Here is an 18,823-nt window from a genome sequence, read left to right as displayed (position 1 = left end):
CATAAGATTTTATAACAAAACAAAAAATAACTGTATAAAAATAATATAGCTACAAAAACAAATTGACAATTGTCTTGAATTACAGACTACACAAATGTTTTTGTTGAAATAAGAATTTAATACATTAAAGTGATCTATGCTCTCTTTGCCACATCAACTGCAAGAATGAAGACCATTCTCAGCAATCAGACTGTCGACAACCCAGAAAATGTCGATATCAGTCTGAACGGGCGCACAGTCATTGTGAAGGGGCCCAGAGGAACCCTGCGGAGGGACTTCAATCACATCGACGTAGGACTCAGTCTCCTGGGAAGGAAAAAGAGGCGGCTGCGGGTTGTCAAATGCTGGGGAAATAGAAAGGAATTGGCAACTGTTCACACGATCTGTAGTCATATACAGAATATGATCAAGGGGGTCACACTGGGCTTCCGTTACAAGATGAGGTCTGTGTATGCTCACTTCCCCATCAGCATGGCTATTCAAGAGAATGGGTCTCTTGTTAAAATTTGAAATTTCTTGGGTGAAAAGTACATCTGAAGGGTTCGGATGAGGCCAGGTGTTGCCTGTTCAATGTTTCAAGCCCAGAACTATGAATTAGTGGTTGAAGAAAATGACACTGAATTTGTTTCAAATTCAGCTGCTTTGATTCAGCAGGCAACAATAGTTAAAAATAAAGATATCAGAACATTTTTGGATGGTATCTATGTCTCTGAAAAAGGAACAGTTCAGCAGGCTGATGAATAAGACCTAAAAGTTGTCTGGCTGCAGAAACAAGAACCCAGATTGTGTCTTGTGGCATTTTAATAATGCAATGAAAGATTTAATGATTTGAGAAAAAAGTGATCTATGATTATAGTCAAACTCTCATTTTCAAAACTTCTCCCAAGATAATTTAACTTTTACAATAGGAAACCTTACATTTATTAGCATACTAGATAGAATACTATTCCAATTTTAATTAATTTTGGTAGTCTTCAATACAGTATAGCAGGATAGGGAAGACTCAACTGATACTTTGTACCTTGGTGTGGGTGGGAGGCTACTCAAGAAAAGCTGAATTCTAGGAATCCCACAATCCTGCACAATGAATTCTTGTCCTACTCAAAATGTGAACTGTGACCTATTTGCTGAGTAACAATAATTAACTCTATAATTTCAATTTATAGTATTACTGTTTCTACTCACAGTTCAACAAGCAAAGATCTTATTTGATATTCCTTTTTCAACATCTATACCCATGTTTACTGACACTGTTGGTTCCAACCAAGGCCACTTTTATTTCTAACAATATAAAATATGAGAATATATGTACACACATTTGATATTCATGTTATGTGCATGTGAGTGTATAAGTAATCCTGAATGTCCTTATTGAGAAAATGCTAACGAAGCTCGGTTTTTGACTGGCTATTTTAGAAGTGGCTTTGATCCCATAGTGGATGTGGGAAAAAGAGACCTGAATTCCATTAGCTTCAAATTCAATACTGAAGCATTATTAACAGTACTAAGCTAAACAGGAATAGATAGATCACACACACACACACACACACAAAATACATTAATACATACTCAAGTCACTGTTCTAACTTTCCTCTGCATGATATTGATCATTCTTAATTTAAAAATGGCAGAGTTCACCCTCCAGAATTCCCATCTACACAGAACTTCTGGATGTGACCTTACTGGGAAATATGGCAGAAGGACTGGGAGGATGGTACATAAAGATGGAGGCAGAGACTGCAGTGATACATTGAAAAACCAAGGAAAGCCAAGAATCAGCAGCAACCACCAGAAGCCAGGAGACAGGCATGAATTTGATTCTTCCTCAGAACCTTTAGAACCAACCCTAAGGTATCTTGATTCCAGACAACAAGCTGTCAGAACTGTGCAAGAACAAATTTTGGTTGTACTAAGATATCTTTCTGTGATAACCTGTCATGGCAGTCCTGTGAAACTAATACACCAAGTTTTTAAAATGGTAAACTGAACTGCAAAACTATCATCCTAATTTTGTGAAGTGCTATTTGTAAATTTTACAACAAAAATATTTAAAACTGAAAATGTTGAAGATTTAGTCTTTAGATTAGAATGTTATTTTCTCTAATATTACCTGCTTACCTGTAGCTCTTGTGCCCAGCATTCGACGATCATATATTCGTACTGAGCTATCAGAACAACCTACAGCAAGATAATATGGTATTGGTGGACAAATAGCTACAGAGGTGGCAGCACGGCGACAGTTAATCAAAATGTCCTACAAAAGATAGTAACAGTGCCAGTTACATAAATGCACTACTCAATTCAGATGATGACATATATCAATACTTCATCTGGAAGAAAATAACCTTTCTTAGTAATACTAAGACAGCAAAAAAAAAAAGAGAAAAACAGTAACGTGATTTCTTTTTAACTTATTTTTCTATTAGTGTTTCTAACAATTGTGCTGTGTGAAACCAAAACAATTATATTGAGTGGATATTTTGCCTTAACAATTTATTGTGCTAGAGAAAACACTTTAAATTATTGCCCACTGACATTATGATCCAAGCCAAGCAAAAAAAAAAAAAAAGTGGAAATATTAAACAATTATAATTTAAAAAGTCATTTTTGAGCAATACAAAATTCATTCTGAAGAGGAAAATAAAAAGTTATTCCTAAATATGATTAAAATACTCAATAATTGGCCGGCGCCGTGGCTCAACAGGCTAATCCTCCGCCTTGCGGCGCCGGCACACCAGGTTCTAGTCCCGGTCGGGGCACCGATCCTGTCCCGGTTGCCCCTCTTCCAGGCCAGCTCTCTGCTGTGGCCAGGGAGTGCAGTGGAGGATGGCCCAAGTGTTTGGGCTCTGCACCCCATGGGAGACCAGGATAAGCACCTGGCTCCTGCCATCGGAACAGCGCAGTGCGCCGGCCGCAGCGCGCTACCGCGGCAGCCATTGGAGGGTGAACCAACGGCAAAAGGAAGACCTTTCTCTCTGTCTCTCTCTCACTGTCCACTCTGCCTGTCAAAAATAAAAAAAAAAAAAACTCAATAATTATGCCAGATCAGTGGCAGTTACAAATGCTGATAATAATTCAAGAAGCTCATTACCTGTATTACCACAATTTGAACCTCATTTTATTTATTTTTTTTAAAGATTTTATTTATTTATTTGTGAGGTAGAGTTACAGACAGTGAGAGGAAGAGATAGAGAGAAAGGTCTTCCTTCCATTGGTTTACTCCACAGATGGCCGCAACGGCCAGAGCTACATGGATCCGAAGCCAGGAGCCAGGTGTCTCTTCCTGGTCTCCCATGCGGGTGCAGAGGGCCAAGCACTTGGGCCCTCTTCTACTACCATCCCAGGCCATAGCAGCGAGCTGGACTGGAAGAGGAGCAGCTGGGACTAGAACCGGTACCCGTATGGGATGCCAGCGCCACAGGCGGAGGATTAACCCACTGTGCCATGGGGCCAGCTCCTGAACCTCATTTTAAAACTAGCTATATCACATATGCCATTAATATAATACAACTTAAAATGTTTCTCAGAAATGCTTGCTAAATATTCCCATGGTCATGAATAATGAACATTAGGAAATGTAAAAACCCAATCACCACCAATGTAATGGATGAATGCTATCAGAAATGCCTGTTATTGGTTCACGTGGCAGTAAACTTGGGAGATATAAACCACCTCTGTCTCTAGTAAGTAGTAATGATCATTTTATATGGTACTTACAGTATTTCAAAGATAATAATTGTTATTAAAATACAACAAAAATACTCTGAACTGATTTTAATGTTGTATACTTTTAACATTTCAAAAGCAAAGTAATACATTATGAGGAAACTCTAAAAAGTTTGTGGGGGAAATGTTATTGAAATATAAAGTTTATTTTAGTGCAAAGAAAAAAATTTGGAAGTCCACACAGAGTTTTTTATAATAGGCATTCTGCATGGACTTTTTGAAAGCACACTTAGCCTTTTTCTTTTTCTGGCGTTTTGCCAGCATGGGCTGGTGTGGCCCTGAGCCTCCAGGGTGTGTGACCTTTGGGCCAACCCCATGCTTCCTGGCCTACATGTTCCTCCACCTGCCTGGCTCCTGATACTTGAACTCTGGCCATGATGGACCATGCAGGAGACAAGGACATTGGCGATGATGGAGACTGCTGCAGCTTGTGGAGCAAATTTGTTGGATGAGATAAACAGACTTCCAGACCTGGTCGGCAGGGCCTGCACTGCACCCCTCATAAGCGGGAAGCAGCTTATGATTCTACGCCCTCAACATTCCTTGGGATTGAGGGGGTGGTGTCTCTTAGTGGACAGTGATGTAGGCAGGCATACAGGATAAAACTGATCAGGTTTGTGAGCTGGAGACCATACCTTTTGCCACACCCCTGTGTGACCTTATTCCCCCACCTGGTCACATCTGTTTGCTCACTGGCCAATTGGGTTGATTGGCCAATCCCCTTTGGGGATGGATTGGAGGCCTGTGACAAGGTGGGCCTGTGCTGCCCTGTGCCTCCGGGATGCATGGCCTTTGGGCCACCTGCCCAGTGCTTCCTGGCCTGCATGCTCCTCAGTGTGGCTGGCTCCTGGTGCTCAGCATGAATCCAGATTGGATGTGGCCCTCACTCTCCTATGCTTTTCTCTCAATGAATAAAGAGCTTAAAAACTTCCAAAAAAAAAAAAAAAAAAGCCCACATATATGCAAAGACTTCTAAACATTTTTGCACCAAAATAAACTTAATTTCATTTTCCATGAATTTTTTGAAATGCTTTTTTTAAAATTAATTAATCTGACAGGTAGAGTTACAGACAGGGAGGAGAGAGACAGAGAGAAAGGACTTTCATCCACTAGTTCATTCCCCAAATAGCTGTAACAGCCAAAGCTGTGCCAATCCGAAGCCAGAAGCTTCTTCCGGGTCTCCCACATGGGTGCAGGGGCCCAAGCACTTGGCCATCTGTTACTGCTTTCCTAGGCCACAGCAGAGAGCTAGCTCAGAAGAGGAGTAGCCGGGACTACAGCCGGTGACCATATGAAATGATGGCACCACAGGTGGAGTCTTAGCCCACTATGCCGTAGTGCTGGCCCTTTGAAGTGCTTTTGTACATACAGATTCTGCAAAAAACAGATCTTTGCAGAATGTCATCACTTACCTCTGCAGAAGCATTAGGAAATATAAAAGCTATCGCCCCTGATATATCCTTGGTTTTAAATTTTCTGTAAGCTTTACTGATTTATTATTTCCAGAACACTGCTCTTAATACACGAAATTGATTTACCATGTCTTCCATAACTCTTAAGTTTTTAATGGTTATGAATGACCCTAATTAGCAGTTTTTCCTTATATTCTTTGAGTCTACTGACTTTTATACATAAATGAAAAGATTTACTGAGGCCAGCCTGTGGCACAGAGGGTAAAGTCAGTGCCTGTAGTGCTGGAATCCCACAGGGGCTCCGGTTCAAGTCCTGGCTGCTCCACTTCCAATCCAGCTCCCTGTTAATGCACCTGGGAAAGCACCTGGGAAAGCAGCAGAAGATGGCTCAAGTACTTGGGGCCCTGCACCCATGTGGAGACTCAAAAAAAGATCCTGACACCGGCTTCGGATCAGCTCAACTCCAGCCATTGTAGCCATTTGGGGATTCAAACAGCGATTAGAAGATATCAGTCTTTCTCTGTCTCTCTGTAACTCTGCCTTTCAAATAAATAAATCATTTTACAAAAAAAAACCTTTGATTTCTTAACCTTGAATTCCTATTTTCATGGGGTTTGTGTTCAGAAAAGCACAACTAAATTCTGCTATATTATACACTAAAATAAAAGAATTTGGAGGGCAGGCATTTTGTGCAATGGCTAGGACATCATTTGGGAAATATATCAAATATCAGAGGTACTGGGTTTGAGTCCCAGGCTCCTTTGCTTCTGATCCTGCTTCTTCCTAATGTTAACCTTGGGAGGCAGCAAGTGAAGGCTCAAGTACTTGGATCCCTACCACACACACCGAAGACCCAGACTGAGTGAGCTCTGGGCTCACGGCTTCAGCTTGGCCAAACCCTGGTTGTTATAAGAATTAGAGAGTGAACAAATAGATGGAAGATTGATGTTTATGTTTCTGTTATTCTGCATTTCAAATACATGAAATAAAATAACACAACTAATTTTTTAAAAATTGGAACAACTGATTTTAGTATATACTATTTTCTAAGGAACAAGTATACCAAACATTCCTAATAAACGGATATTCTAAACTTACTTCTATACTTAGTTCAATGCTTTTCTATTTGTATATGTATATAAGTGTAAATACAATAAATGTAACAGAAAAACTGATTACAGAGGCTGATACAGTGGCACAGCAACACCAGCATCCCAAATCTGACTGCTAGTTTGAGTCCTAGCTGCTCCACTCCTGATCTAGCTCCCTGCTACTGTACCTGGGAAGGCAGTCAAAGATGGATCAAGTATTTGGTCCCCTGCCACTCATGTCTGAGACCTGGATGGAGTTCCTGGCTTTTGGCTTTGGCCAAGCAATTTGGGGAGTGAACCAGTGGATTGGAGATTTCTGTCTCTCTGTATCACTCTGCCTTTCAAATAAATCAAATAAATTTTTAAAAACATAAAAAAGTGGAATACAGGTTAGTTAGCAACCTCTTAACCTGATTACTAGTAATTCTTTTTAGATTGTTTGCTAACAATTTTTTCAGTAAAAATATATTGAGCATATTCTTATTTATTCCTTTCAAAAATTATTTAACAATAAAGTAACTCTCATGTTTGACAGCGAAAAACACTTGGGTTAGTTATCTGGATTCAAAAGACTCAATGAGTCATTCAACATGTTATCTATAAATTAAAAAATAGTTAAAAAATTATAGTAAAGATATTTTTAGAGAAGTAAACTAAATTTGAATGCACATGCTGATAAAAGGCTACATCTTATTTCTTTACTAAAGAAGGTAAGAAATAATTCTTGGTTTAAAAGGATAAAAAAAAAGACACTAATCTACCACAAGCCTTTATCACATCTACTTGATAAGCCAATTATCTTCAGTGAATGTACAAAATGATAGAAATTCATACAAGACTAATGCCCTAAGTTTTAATCATACTACAAAAGGGGAGGATATTTCTGAAGAAAAATTGGAGGGGGCTGCAGTTTTGGACTTAGCTCAGGTACTGGGCCCCAGCAAACTGGGCTAAAAATCAAAATGGTGTCACGCATGTCAAAGTTCCATTTCACAAAACTAAAAGTAAGCTGTTTATCCAAACCTGTAGGAAACAAGGCTTAGAGGACTGAGTTTCTCAAACACATCAGTTTCACTTGGCATGACAATGAAGTTGCTTCAGCTTTAATTCTTACACAAAGGAAGCAACCTGCTGTTACTAGTTATTTTCCTTGTTGTTTAATCTGCCTGTCCCCAACTTATAAGGGAAGTAACTTTTTTTTTTTTTTTTACAGGCAGAGTTAGACAGTGAGAGAGAAAGACAGAGAGAAAGGTCTTCCTTCTGTTGGTTCACTCCCTAAACGGCTGCCATGGCCGTCACAATGCGCCAATCCAAAGCCAGGGGCCAGGTGCCCCCTCCTGGTCTCCCATGTGGGTGCAGGGCCCAAGCACTTGGGCCATCCTCTGCTGCACTCCCAGGCCACAGCAGAGAGCTGGACTGGAAAGGGGCAACCGGGACAGAATTTGGCGCCCCAACCGGGACTAGAACCCGTAGTGCTGGCACTATAGGTGGACGATTAGCCAAGTGAGCCACGGCGCCGGCCATGAAGTAACTTTTTTTTTTTTTAACAGGCAGAGTGGATAGTGAGAGAGAGAGAGACAGAGAGACAGAGAGAAAGGTCTTCCTTTTTGCCATTGGTTCACCCTCCAATGGCCGCTGCAGCCGGCTCATCGTGCTGATCCGAAGCCAGGAGCCAGGTGCTTCTCCTGGTCTGCCATGCGGGTGCAGGGCCCAAGCACTTGGGCCATCCTCCACTGCCTTTCCGGGCCACAGCAGAGAGCTGGCCTGGAAGAGGGGCAACCGGGATAGAATCTGGCGCCCCGACCGGGACTAGAACCCGGTGTGCCAGCGCCACAAGGCGGAGGATTAGCGTGTTAAGCCACGGCACCGGCAACAAAGTAACTTTTAATTGATCACTTTGTTCTTTTGTTTCTGCTTTCTATCTATATCTCTCTATAAAATCAATCTTCTCTGCTCAACCCATCAGAATACTTATTTTAGTTTACAGAATGAAGTGTTGCCCAATTCTAGAACTGAAAATGAAACCAATTAAGATTTTCAGGAAAAAGAGAGTACTTTATATAAATAAGATACATTGATAACCTTCAAGTTTTCAAAGTAAGAGGACATTGAGCAAGCATGCAAATTTTTACAAATATGTTTTAATAAATCATTAAAATGTAAGTTAGACTTCAATATTAAGTTTCATTAATCATTTTTGGGATCATAAAATATATATTCATTGAAGAGATTAGCAAAATAAAATTATAAGATATTAACTCATAATTTCATTTCTCAGAAACATTTGCAGCCTACATATAATTGTAATCAATTTATTCTGTATTATTTGTTCAAAAATTGGATTCTTACATCTTTGCAATCTTCTTTTGTGCAGCTAGTTTTGATGCGTGTATCAAACCACCTAACAGTTCCATCTTCACCACAAGATAGAAAAGTATAAGGGTCATTTGGTACAGTCATAATCTGAGGATGAAAACAAAGTACAGGTTATCTTATAGAACATTTAAAACAATGGCTCTAAAACACAATACAATTTCAAAAAACAAAAGTAAAAGGAACATAAAACATTGTGTTTTTTATCACTTATCCATACTGATTTAAAACAGTACAACAGATGAAAATACATAAAAACTACTGAGTTCATGATTCATTTCTTTGAAATTGGAATTAATAAACCTTCAGATACAAAGTTCTTTATAATGCCAAATTTCACCAATTTTGACAATTCTTCCCTATGCAGCTCATTCAAACTAGTAAAACTTAATTTTTATATATTCTGTATGTATATGAATTGATCATTGCACTACAAATATGTGACATGGAGGGCAAGTTAGCATAAAGATTAAGATTCCAGTTAATGTGCCAGCACTGTAGCATAGTAGGTTAAGCCGCTGCCTGTGTCACCAGCATCCCATATGGGCACCGGGTTCCTGTTCCAGCTGCTCTTTTTCTGATCCAGCTCTCTGCTAGTGGCCTGAGGAGGCGGTGGAGGATGACCGAAGTGTGTCAGCCCTTGAACCCATGTGAGAGAACCCGAAGAAGCTCCTGGCTCTGGACTGACCCAGCACCAGCTGTTGTGGTCATCTGGGGAGTTAACCACTAGTTGATGAAGTATCTTTCTCTCTGTCTCTTCCTCTCTCTGTAACTCTGCCTCTCAAATAATTAAATAAAACAACAACAATAACAAAATTATGCCAGTTAAGGGGCCAGGGTTGTGGTACAGTGGGTTAAGCTGCTGCCTCCAATGTTGGGACCCCATACAGATGCTGATATAAATCCTGCTGGCACCACTTCCAATCCAAGCTCCCTATTAATGTGCCTGAGGAAGCAATGAAACATGCCCAAATGCTTGGGTTGCTGCCACTCATATAGGAAACCAAGATAAAGTTCCAAGCTCCTGACTTTGGCACAGCCAAGTACCGGTCTTTGTCACCATTTGGGTAGTGAACCAGTAGATTAAAGCTCTCTCTTGTCTCTCCCTCTCTGTGACATTGCAACACTCCGTTTCTAATAAACAAATCAATCTCTCCTTAAAAAAAAAAAAAAAAAAAAAACAACTAGGTAGGGGGCCAGTATTGTGGTGTAGCTGGTAGAGTGCTGCCTGCAGTGCTGGCATCCCATATGGGCGCTGGTTCGGTTCGAGTCCCAGCTGCTCCACTTCTGATCCAGCTCTCTGCTGTGGCCTAGGAAAGCAGTGGAAGATAGCCCAAGTCCTTGGGCCCCTATAAGACACGGAAGAAACTCCTGGCTTCAGATCAGCTCAGTTATGGCCATTGCGGCCAATTAGGGAGTTAACCATCGGATGGAAGACCTCTCTCTCTCTCTGCCTCTCCTTCTCACTCTCTGTGACTCGCAGCTTCAAATAAATAAATAAATCTTAAAAAAAAAAAAAAAAGACACCAGTTAAGTTGCCTATATCTTATGCTGGAGTGCTTGCAATCAATTTAGACTTTGCCTCCTATCGTCAGCTTCCTGCTAATATAGACCATGGTATAACAGTAATACACAAACACACACACACAGAGTCAAACACCCAAATATATAATAACAAATATAAATAGAACTAAAGGAAGACATATACAGTAACAGTAAAACAGAACATTTCAATACCCCACTTTCAGGCAAGAATAGATAATTCATAAAAAACAATACTATCAATCTATATACATTAAAATGTTCATTAAAAATGAACAATCGGGAAAAAGAAGAAATCCTATTCACATTAACTTCAGAAAAGTAAAATACTTAGGAGTAAATTTAACCAAGGAGGTGAAGGATCTGTACCTTCAAAACTAAAAGACATTGCTGAAAGAAATCAAATAAAACAAATGGAAAGTCATTCCATGTTTAAGGAATGAAAGAATGTTGCTAAAATGTTCATACCACAGAAAGCATTTTATATATTTCATGTAATCTCAGTCAAAATCCCAATAGCATTGCCAACAGAAATAGAAAATCCTACAATTCACATGAAATCTCAAAGGAATCCCAATAGTTTAAACAATGCTGGGAAGGAAGAGCAATGCTATAGGGATCACTCTTCCTGATTTCAAAACAGTTCATGTAACTACAGTAATCACCAGTGTGACACCAGCACAAAAAAGACACACAAACCAATGAAGCAAAAGAGCAAACCCAGAAACTGTCAAAGGATCTTCAACAAAGTTGCCAAAAATTCACATTGGAAAACAGTATTTTCAAGAAATGATGCTGTATTTCCATACACAAACCAAAAAATGAAGTTGGACTCTTAGTTTATTTCTAAGTCAAGAATGGATTCAAGAGCTAAACATAAGACCTAAAAGTCTAAAACCCCTAGAAAAAAAGATAGGAAAAAATCTTCAAGACATTGGATTCGGCAACGATTTCCTAGATGACACCAATAACACAGGCAACAAAAGCAAAAACACACAGGACTACATCAAACTTAGAACTATAGAGTAGAGGAATTAATAAACAGAGTGAAAAGGAAACTTAAGGAATGGGTGAAAACATTTGCAAACCATATATGAGATAAACATTAAGCAATCTACAACTTAACAATAAAAATATGCTAATAAAAATAGGCAAACGATATGAATAAATACTTCTGGAAAAAGATACACAATGGTCAAAGCATATGAAAAGATGCTCGTGATCAATTATCTTTAGGGAAATGAATCAAAACAAAACTAAGATACATATCACTTCGTAGCCATTATAATAACCAGTAAAATATATAACAGATAACAACAAATGTTGAAAAAAAAAAAAATGGAGGCCGGCGCCACGGCTCACTAGGCTAATCCTCCGCCTTGCGGCGCTGGCACACCGGGTTCTTGTCCCGGTCGGGGCACCAATCCTGTCCCGGTTGCCCCTCTTCCAGGCCAGCTCTCTGCTGTGGCCAGGGAGTGCAGTGGAGGATGGCCCAGGTGCTTGGGCTCTGCACCCCATGGGAGACCAGGATAAGCACCTGACTCCTGTCATCGGATTGGTGCGGTGCGCTGGCCGCAGCGCGCCTACCGTGGCGGCCACTGGAGGGTGAACCAACGGCACCCTCTCTCTCTCTCACTGTCCACTCTGCCTGTCAAAAAAAAAAAAAAAAACACGGAGAAATTGGTATACTGATACACTGTTAGTGAGAATGAGAAAACAGTACAACTGCTATGGAAAACAATATGGAAGTTTATCTTAAGAAATTAACAACGGGTGGGTGGGTGGCATCATGATGCCACTTAAGACATCCACATTCCGGCCGGCGCCGTGGCTTAACAGGCTAATCCTCCGCCTTGCGGCGCTGGCACACCGGGTTCTAGTCCCGGTTGGGGCGCCCGATTCTGTCCCGGTTGCCCCTCTTCCAGGCCAGGTCTCTGCTATGGCCCGGGAAGGCAGTGGAGGAAGGCCCAAGTGCTTGGCCCTGCACCCGTATGGGAGACCAGGAGAAGCACCTGGCTCCTGGCTTCGAATCAGCACAATGCGCTGGCCGCAGCGGCCACTGGAGGGTGAACCAACAGAAAAGGAAGACCTTTCTCTCTGTCTCTCTCTCTCACTATCCACTCTGCCTGTCAAAAAAAAAAAAAAAAAAAAAAAAAAAAGACATCCACATTCCATACTGGCTTGCTTAGGTTTGAGTCCTAGCTCTGCTTCCAGTCACAGCATCCTGCTAAAGCACACCCTGAGATGCAAGTGATAGCTGCCCAAGTACAAGACTCTCTCATCCATGTGAGAGATCCAGACTGAGATCTAGGCTCCTGGCCTCAGCCTGTCCCAGGAGTGGCCATTATGAACATTCAGGAAAGGAAGACCTCTGTCTGTCCGTCCCCCCAACCTTCTAATAAAATGAAAATACTAATTTTTAAATACACTATTAAGTTGATTTAAAAATTTGAAATAGAATTACAACAGGATCCAGCAATTCCAGTTCTAGGTATACATCCAAAAGAATTGAAAACAGGACCTTAAAGATATTTACATATCACGTTCATTACAACAATGTTTGCAACAGTCAAAGGAAAGCAACTTAGATGTCTGTTCTCAGAGAAATGGATAAAGAAAGCATGGTATGAACAGATAATGCAATAATATCCTGCCTTAAAAAGGAAGGACATTATGACATATGCTACAACATGAATGAATACAGAAGACATTATGAAAAGTGAAATAAACCAGTTAGAACAAGACAAATATTTCATTATTCCACCTATGAGGTATCAAAACTGGTTAAACTCTTAGAAAGTAGAATAATGGTCACCATGGACTACATACAGTAAGAGGGGGAAAGAGGGGTTGCCATTTAAGAGGTATAGTTTTGTTTTTATATTTTTAGTATGTTTAAGTAACTTTGTTTATCAAAAGTCATCATTTAGATAGTAAAAGTATGAGCACGGGGCAAGAAAAGATACACTCATATGTGGAAGATGTAATAAACTCCTATGAATCAATTATAATAATGAAATGAGACATATAACTCAAAAGAAAAAAAAATCAATGAATTTGAATACATACTTCACTGAAGAGTATATCCAAATGGTCAATAAACACATGAAGAGATGCCCAAATTCAGCAGTATCATCAGAAAGGAAAGCTGAAACCACATTGTGAAGCTATGCATCCACCAAAACAGAAATTAAACTATCAGGCCAGCACTGTGATGTAGCAAGTAAAGTCGCTACCAAAGATGCCGACATTGCACATAGACGCTGATTTGAGTCCTGGCTGATTCACTTCCCAACCAGATCCCTGCTAATGCACCTGGGAAAGCAGCAGCAGACTGCCCAAGTGCCTGGGCGCCTGCACACATGTGATACCTGGAAGAAGCTCCTGGGTCCTAGCAGCCTGGCAGAGCCACAGCTGATGTGGCCATTTGGGGAATGAATCAATGGATAGAAGATCTCTCTCTTTTCTCTCTGTAACTCTACCTTTCAAATAAATAAAATAAATCTTTAAAAAAAAAAAAAAAAAACCTGATGGCAACATGAGGAGCAGTAAGTACTCCTGTATGCTGTTGATGGGAATATCAGTTGTTACTACCATTTTGCAAAATCATTTAGCATTACCCCTAAAATAATCAAATGCTTAATCTTTAATCCATCCATTTTCTCTAAGTATACACCCAAAGAAATGTGTGTCTGTGCACATGTCAAAAGATGTAAAGAAATGTTCTCCTAAGTGGAAAACAACTTTTCAAAATCCCTTCAACAAAATAGGTATCATAAATGGAATACTATACAACAATAAAAACAAATTAAGCAAAAGAAACAACAAAAGAACAACAAAGAAACAAAAAAATATATACTATGTTTCAGCTTTATACATAGGTCAAAAACAGTAAAACAATAGAACTAGAAAAAGAGAAAAATCCTGGATATCAGAAGTCAGGATGGAAGGATTTCCGCCATACTTCATATTTTCCATTCCTGGGAGACAGTTACATGGATGTATTTGCTTTGTAGTAATTCACTGAGTTATATTAAGATTTATTTAATTTTCCAATGTGTTTATAATTCAACAAAAAATTTTTAATAGTGGATAACATAAGGTCTAATATACATCCAACCAAAAAATCCAAAAAAATGGGCAGGCATTGTGGCCCAGAATTAAGCTGTCATTTGCAACCTCTGCTTCTCATATCGCAATTGTAGTTCAACTCACAGTTGCCCTGCTTCTGATCCAACTTCTTGCTAATATATCCTGGGAAAAAGCAGATGATAGCTTAAATACTTCGGCCCCTGCTTCCTACAAAGGAGACCAAACTGGTTTGTTTCCCCCAGCCTTGGCTGCTGTGACCACTAAGGGAGTGAACCAGTGGATTAATTCATTCATTTTCATTCTTACTCTCATTCTCTCTCTCCTATACCTTCTCTCCTCTCTCTTGTTCCACCTTTTAAAAAGATAAAAATAAACATTAAAAAAAATAATAAATCCAGCGGCCAGTGCTGTGGTGTAGCAGGTACAGCCACAGCCTGCAGAGCCGGTATCTCATATGGGCACCAGTTCGAGTCCTAGCTGCTCCTCTTCCGATCCAGCTCTCTGCTATGGCCTAGGAAAGCAGTAGAAGATGGCCTAAGTCCTTGGGCCCCTGCACTCGTGTGAGAGATCAGAAGAAGCTAACGCATCTGAATTGGCTCAGCTCCAGCTGTTGTGCAGCCATTTGGGGACTGAACCAGTGGAAAGAAGCCCTCTCTCCCTGCCTCTCTGAAACTCTTTCAAATAAATAAATAAATAAATCTTTTTAAAAATAAATCGAGAACAACACAAAAAGAGAGAATGGTCAAGTAATAAAGATCTATTATGGACTTCAAATTTTCTACATTTTTAAAAATACTAATTTCTCACATGGAAAACATAAAATTTCAGGAAAATGGACAAATTACTTACAAAAAAAACCCCTCACAATTTGACTGACTTTATCACTTTATAATCCTATTAATGGAAATAAAAATATAATGGAATATCATCTGAAATAGAATTAACTATCAAACAATGGCTATACCCAGCAAAATTATCTTTGAAGAACTGGTATTAAAAATAACATTTTCTACAATGGAAAGAAAACAGAAGAAAGCACTGAAGGAAACAAAAAGAATTAAAATTGTGTTCTATCAATAAGCTCTTAGAAAGAAACTGCTAATGGAAGTGTTTTAAGTACAAAATGATCCTACATGGAAAATCTGTGTGCGACAGAAAATGATAAGCCAAAGCTATCAGCACACAGATAAGTAATTATAAACAAACACTGCTTATTAGAAGAATGATAATATCTAACTCTTTAGAGAAAGCAGAATATGACTAAATTCTGAACAGTGTACACACATAAAGCTGGAAAAGAAAAGCTTTAAAGTCCTTTACACAGGAAAAGTGTAAAGATATGTGACAGTCAGCACTGTTCAGTCTTTTCCTGAGACTAACTGGGATAACTTGCAGAGTAAAAGACATGAATGTGTAACGTCCAAGCAAGCAGCAGAAACAAAATGAATAAAAACCAAAACTCTCAAGCAATCTGAAAGGTAGACAGGTAGCAGGCATTCCATCTAGTAGTTAAGATGCCCTCATCCCACAATGGAGTGTCTAAGTTCATTCCCAGCTCTAGCTCCTGACTCCCACCAATGAAGACCATGAGAAGCAGCAATGGCAGCTAAAAAAACTGGGTTACTGCTACCCACATGGGAGACCTGGATTGAGTTCCTGGCTCCTGGCCTAAGCGCTAGTCCAATCCTAGCCATTATGGGCATTTAGGGAATGAACTAATGGATGGGAGCCAGCTGTCTTGTCTCTTTGTCTCTTGGCCCCTAAAAGAAAATTTTCAAAAATTTAAGGTAGACAGAAAGATGGGGCAGACATTAAGGCATAGTAGGTTAAGTCACTGTTTGAAAACCCACATCCCATATTGGAGTGCAGATTCAAGTCCCAGCTATTCTGCTTCCAATTTTTTAAAAAGCAGAAAATAAATGTGGTAGAATTCGATGCAGTGATAAAGATGCACTTGGTGTCAGTGGGGAGGGTCCAGTGTTGTGCCACCATGGATTAGGTTGCCAGCTACAATGTTGGCATCCCAGTGAGTGCCAGTCTGAGTCCTGGCTGCTCCAATACTGATTCAGATCTCTGCTAATGCACCTGGGAAAGCAGCAGAGGATGGCCCAAGCATTTGGGTCCCTGCATCAACTTGGGAGATCTAGATGGAGTTCCTGGCTCCTTGCTTATTGTGGCCATTTGGGGAGGAAACCAGAGGATGGAAGCTTGCTCTCTCTATCTCTCCTTCTCTGTTACTCTGTCTTTCAAATAAGTAAATCAATCTTAAAAAAAAAAAAAAAAAAAAAAGGCAAAAAAAGATGCTGTTTGGGATACCCACATTCCACACTGGAGGACATGGATTCAAATCCTGGTATCCACTCCTAATTCCAGTTTCCTGCTGTTGTGTACCCTGGGAGGCAGAGTGGCTATTGGTTCAAGTGGTTGGGTCCATGCCATCCATGGAGGAAACCCAGACTGATCAATCTCTTGGATTCCAGCTTTGCCTGGTCCAAGCCTGGTTGTTGGGGATATATGGGAAGTAATCCGTAAGATGGGAGATCACACTTTCTCCCTTTCAAATAAATTTAAAAATATATATATATATATATATAGAAAATACATAATAAGACATATGAAGGTATATCTTTCACTGCAACAAAATAATATTACTTAATTCCATTTCTCCATGAACTTTTTCAAATACCCTCATAAAAGTAGATTCAAATTTATCAGTACTCACAACAAATGTAAATTGTACTTTGCAGTAAAAAACAACAACTGTGAGAATGGATAAGAAAACAAAATTCAGGTATATACTAAAAGTACACATCAAAATATGAGATTACAGAGGAATTTAAATTCAAGTTACCAGGTGAACACAAACAATGGGAAGCCATCAATAATGTCATAGGAAAGGACGATATACAAATATTATAAAAGAGAAGTTGGTAGTACAGGCAGTTTTTCTGAACCAGATCAAGTATAATTGAATCTTACTGATTGCACTTCATGCAATTCAGCTCAGGGTTTGAGCTTAACAATAGCCTTTAGGAACCTGACTGTTCTGTCTGGTGTACTAGTGTTCCTTCTAACATGAGAACTTGATAAGCACACTAGCAATGATTTCATACAAGTCAATGATAGAAGTGTTTAAGAGTGAAAAGCCTGGAACAGAGTCCAACATCACAATAACAGAGACATCGTCAAAGGCTGATTTTTGTTTGCTTAGGAATATGGCTGCTCAAGCAGTTACAAACTTAACTTACAATGCTATCAACTGCATCTTATTTCTTAACTTTTCTCCCAGATCTGTCATGACACATTTTCTAAAGTGTTGTGCTAAAATCAAAAACTGTCAATAGTTTATATGCATGAATCTGTATGTATATATATATCTATACATACATACACATCTATATAAACATACACACGTTAAAACACACATATTTACACATGTATCATATATGTGAACACAAAACTGTACCTCATAAGTAGTTCCATAATGGCACGTAAATTGGCATTGTCTATTACTTTCCGCATCTTGCTCAACATTGGTGTAAAATATTACTCCATCTCCAGAGCAGGATACAATCTGCTTATCATTTGTGCACGGTAAGAACTTTGCACTAAATATATTTGCTCGATGCCCTGAACGAATTGTTGTCAAAACCTAAAACATACAAAGTATTTCAAGTAATTTGTTTTCCTAGAAACATTCATATTTAATATAATCATATCAGTTAATAAATTCTCATTCACCTTATCTCAACAAAAGATTACTATTTGTTCCCAGACTATTATAATGTTTTTAAAAATCTGAATTTCACATTTTTTTTTTCCCTCTGAGATATGAAGATAAGAGTATCATCCACTGAAACAATGAGTGAAATCATGCCAGGAAACCAAATATGCATATTTCTACCTATTTGGTTTATCTCACTCACTCATAAATCTCAGTAAATAAGGACTATTTTGACTGACTTTTGAAATTGACTTATAGTAAATTATTCCCTTTTAAGATGAAGAAATAAAAATAAAATGCATTTAACTGATTCATAAAATCTAAATAATGAAATCATGTAGGTAAGGACATCTAATTCCTTAATAATATTTAAAATACAAGATTAAGGCAAATAAGTTAAAACTGATTTTTTAATGCATATAATACACATTATAGATAAAGGACTAATTCCCCTAGCAATGTTTATAAGTTAGCAAAAAGTAACTGGCAAGATCTGATTATTGGTTTAGACATGCAAAATATCTGAATAGATATTCACAAAGATACACAAGTGGCCTTTAAATTATTAAAGAATACCCAACTTTATTCATATGGGAAATACAAACTGAAATTGTACTCAGAAACCAATTTTCACTTATACAGCTTGGCAAAAATTCGAAAGACTAAAACAGATTACAGGGCAATCCATAGGGAAACAGGGTCTTCAACAGTGCTGGTGGGGAGTGCTAAATGATAGCACCTGTGAAGGATAATGTAGCACTATCTCACAAAAATATACACGCATTTACACTCTAATCAGGCAAGTCTATTTCCAGGAATACCTTGAAACATAAATAAGTAAATATATGTATGTAGTCTGATAA

The 18,823-nt window shown here is 39.0% G+C and overlaps 1 protein-coding gene and 1 pseudogene across 3 annotated transcripts in view; one reads left to right on the top strand and one right to left on the bottom strand.

The window, feature by feature from the left end:
* Positions 1-18,823, bottom strand: part of DCAF6 (DDB1 and CUL4 associated factor 6) — a 124,141-nt gene that overhangs the window by 70,356 nt on the left and 34,962 nt on the right. For all 3 annotated transcript variants that reach the window (XM_062192699.1, XM_062192700.1, XM_062192701.1), the window contains exons 4-6: positions 17,703-17,888; positions 8,579-8,692; positions 2,119-2,254 (exon numbers count right to left, since the gene is read on the bottom strand). In XM_062192699.1, the coding sequence (XP_062048683.1) occupies positions 2,119-2,254; positions 8,579-8,692; positions 17,703-17,888 (436 nt within the window). The remainder of the gene's footprint in view (positions 1-2,118; positions 2,255-8,578; positions 8,693-17,702; positions 17,889-18,823) is intronic.
* On the top strand, positions 166-775 carry LOC133761104 (large ribosomal subunit protein uL6-like; annotated as a pseudogene).

This window comes from Lepus europaeus, chromosome 5, assembly GCF_033115175.1.
Source record: "Lepus europaeus isolate LE1 chromosome 5, mLepTim1.pri, whole genome shotgun sequence".
Lineage (NCBI taxonomy): Eukaryota > Metazoa > Chordata > Mammalia > Lagomorpha > Leporidae > Lepus > Lepus europaeus.
Note: the sequence above shows the minus strand (reverse complement) of the source record. Positions and strands in the feature narration are given on the sequence as shown.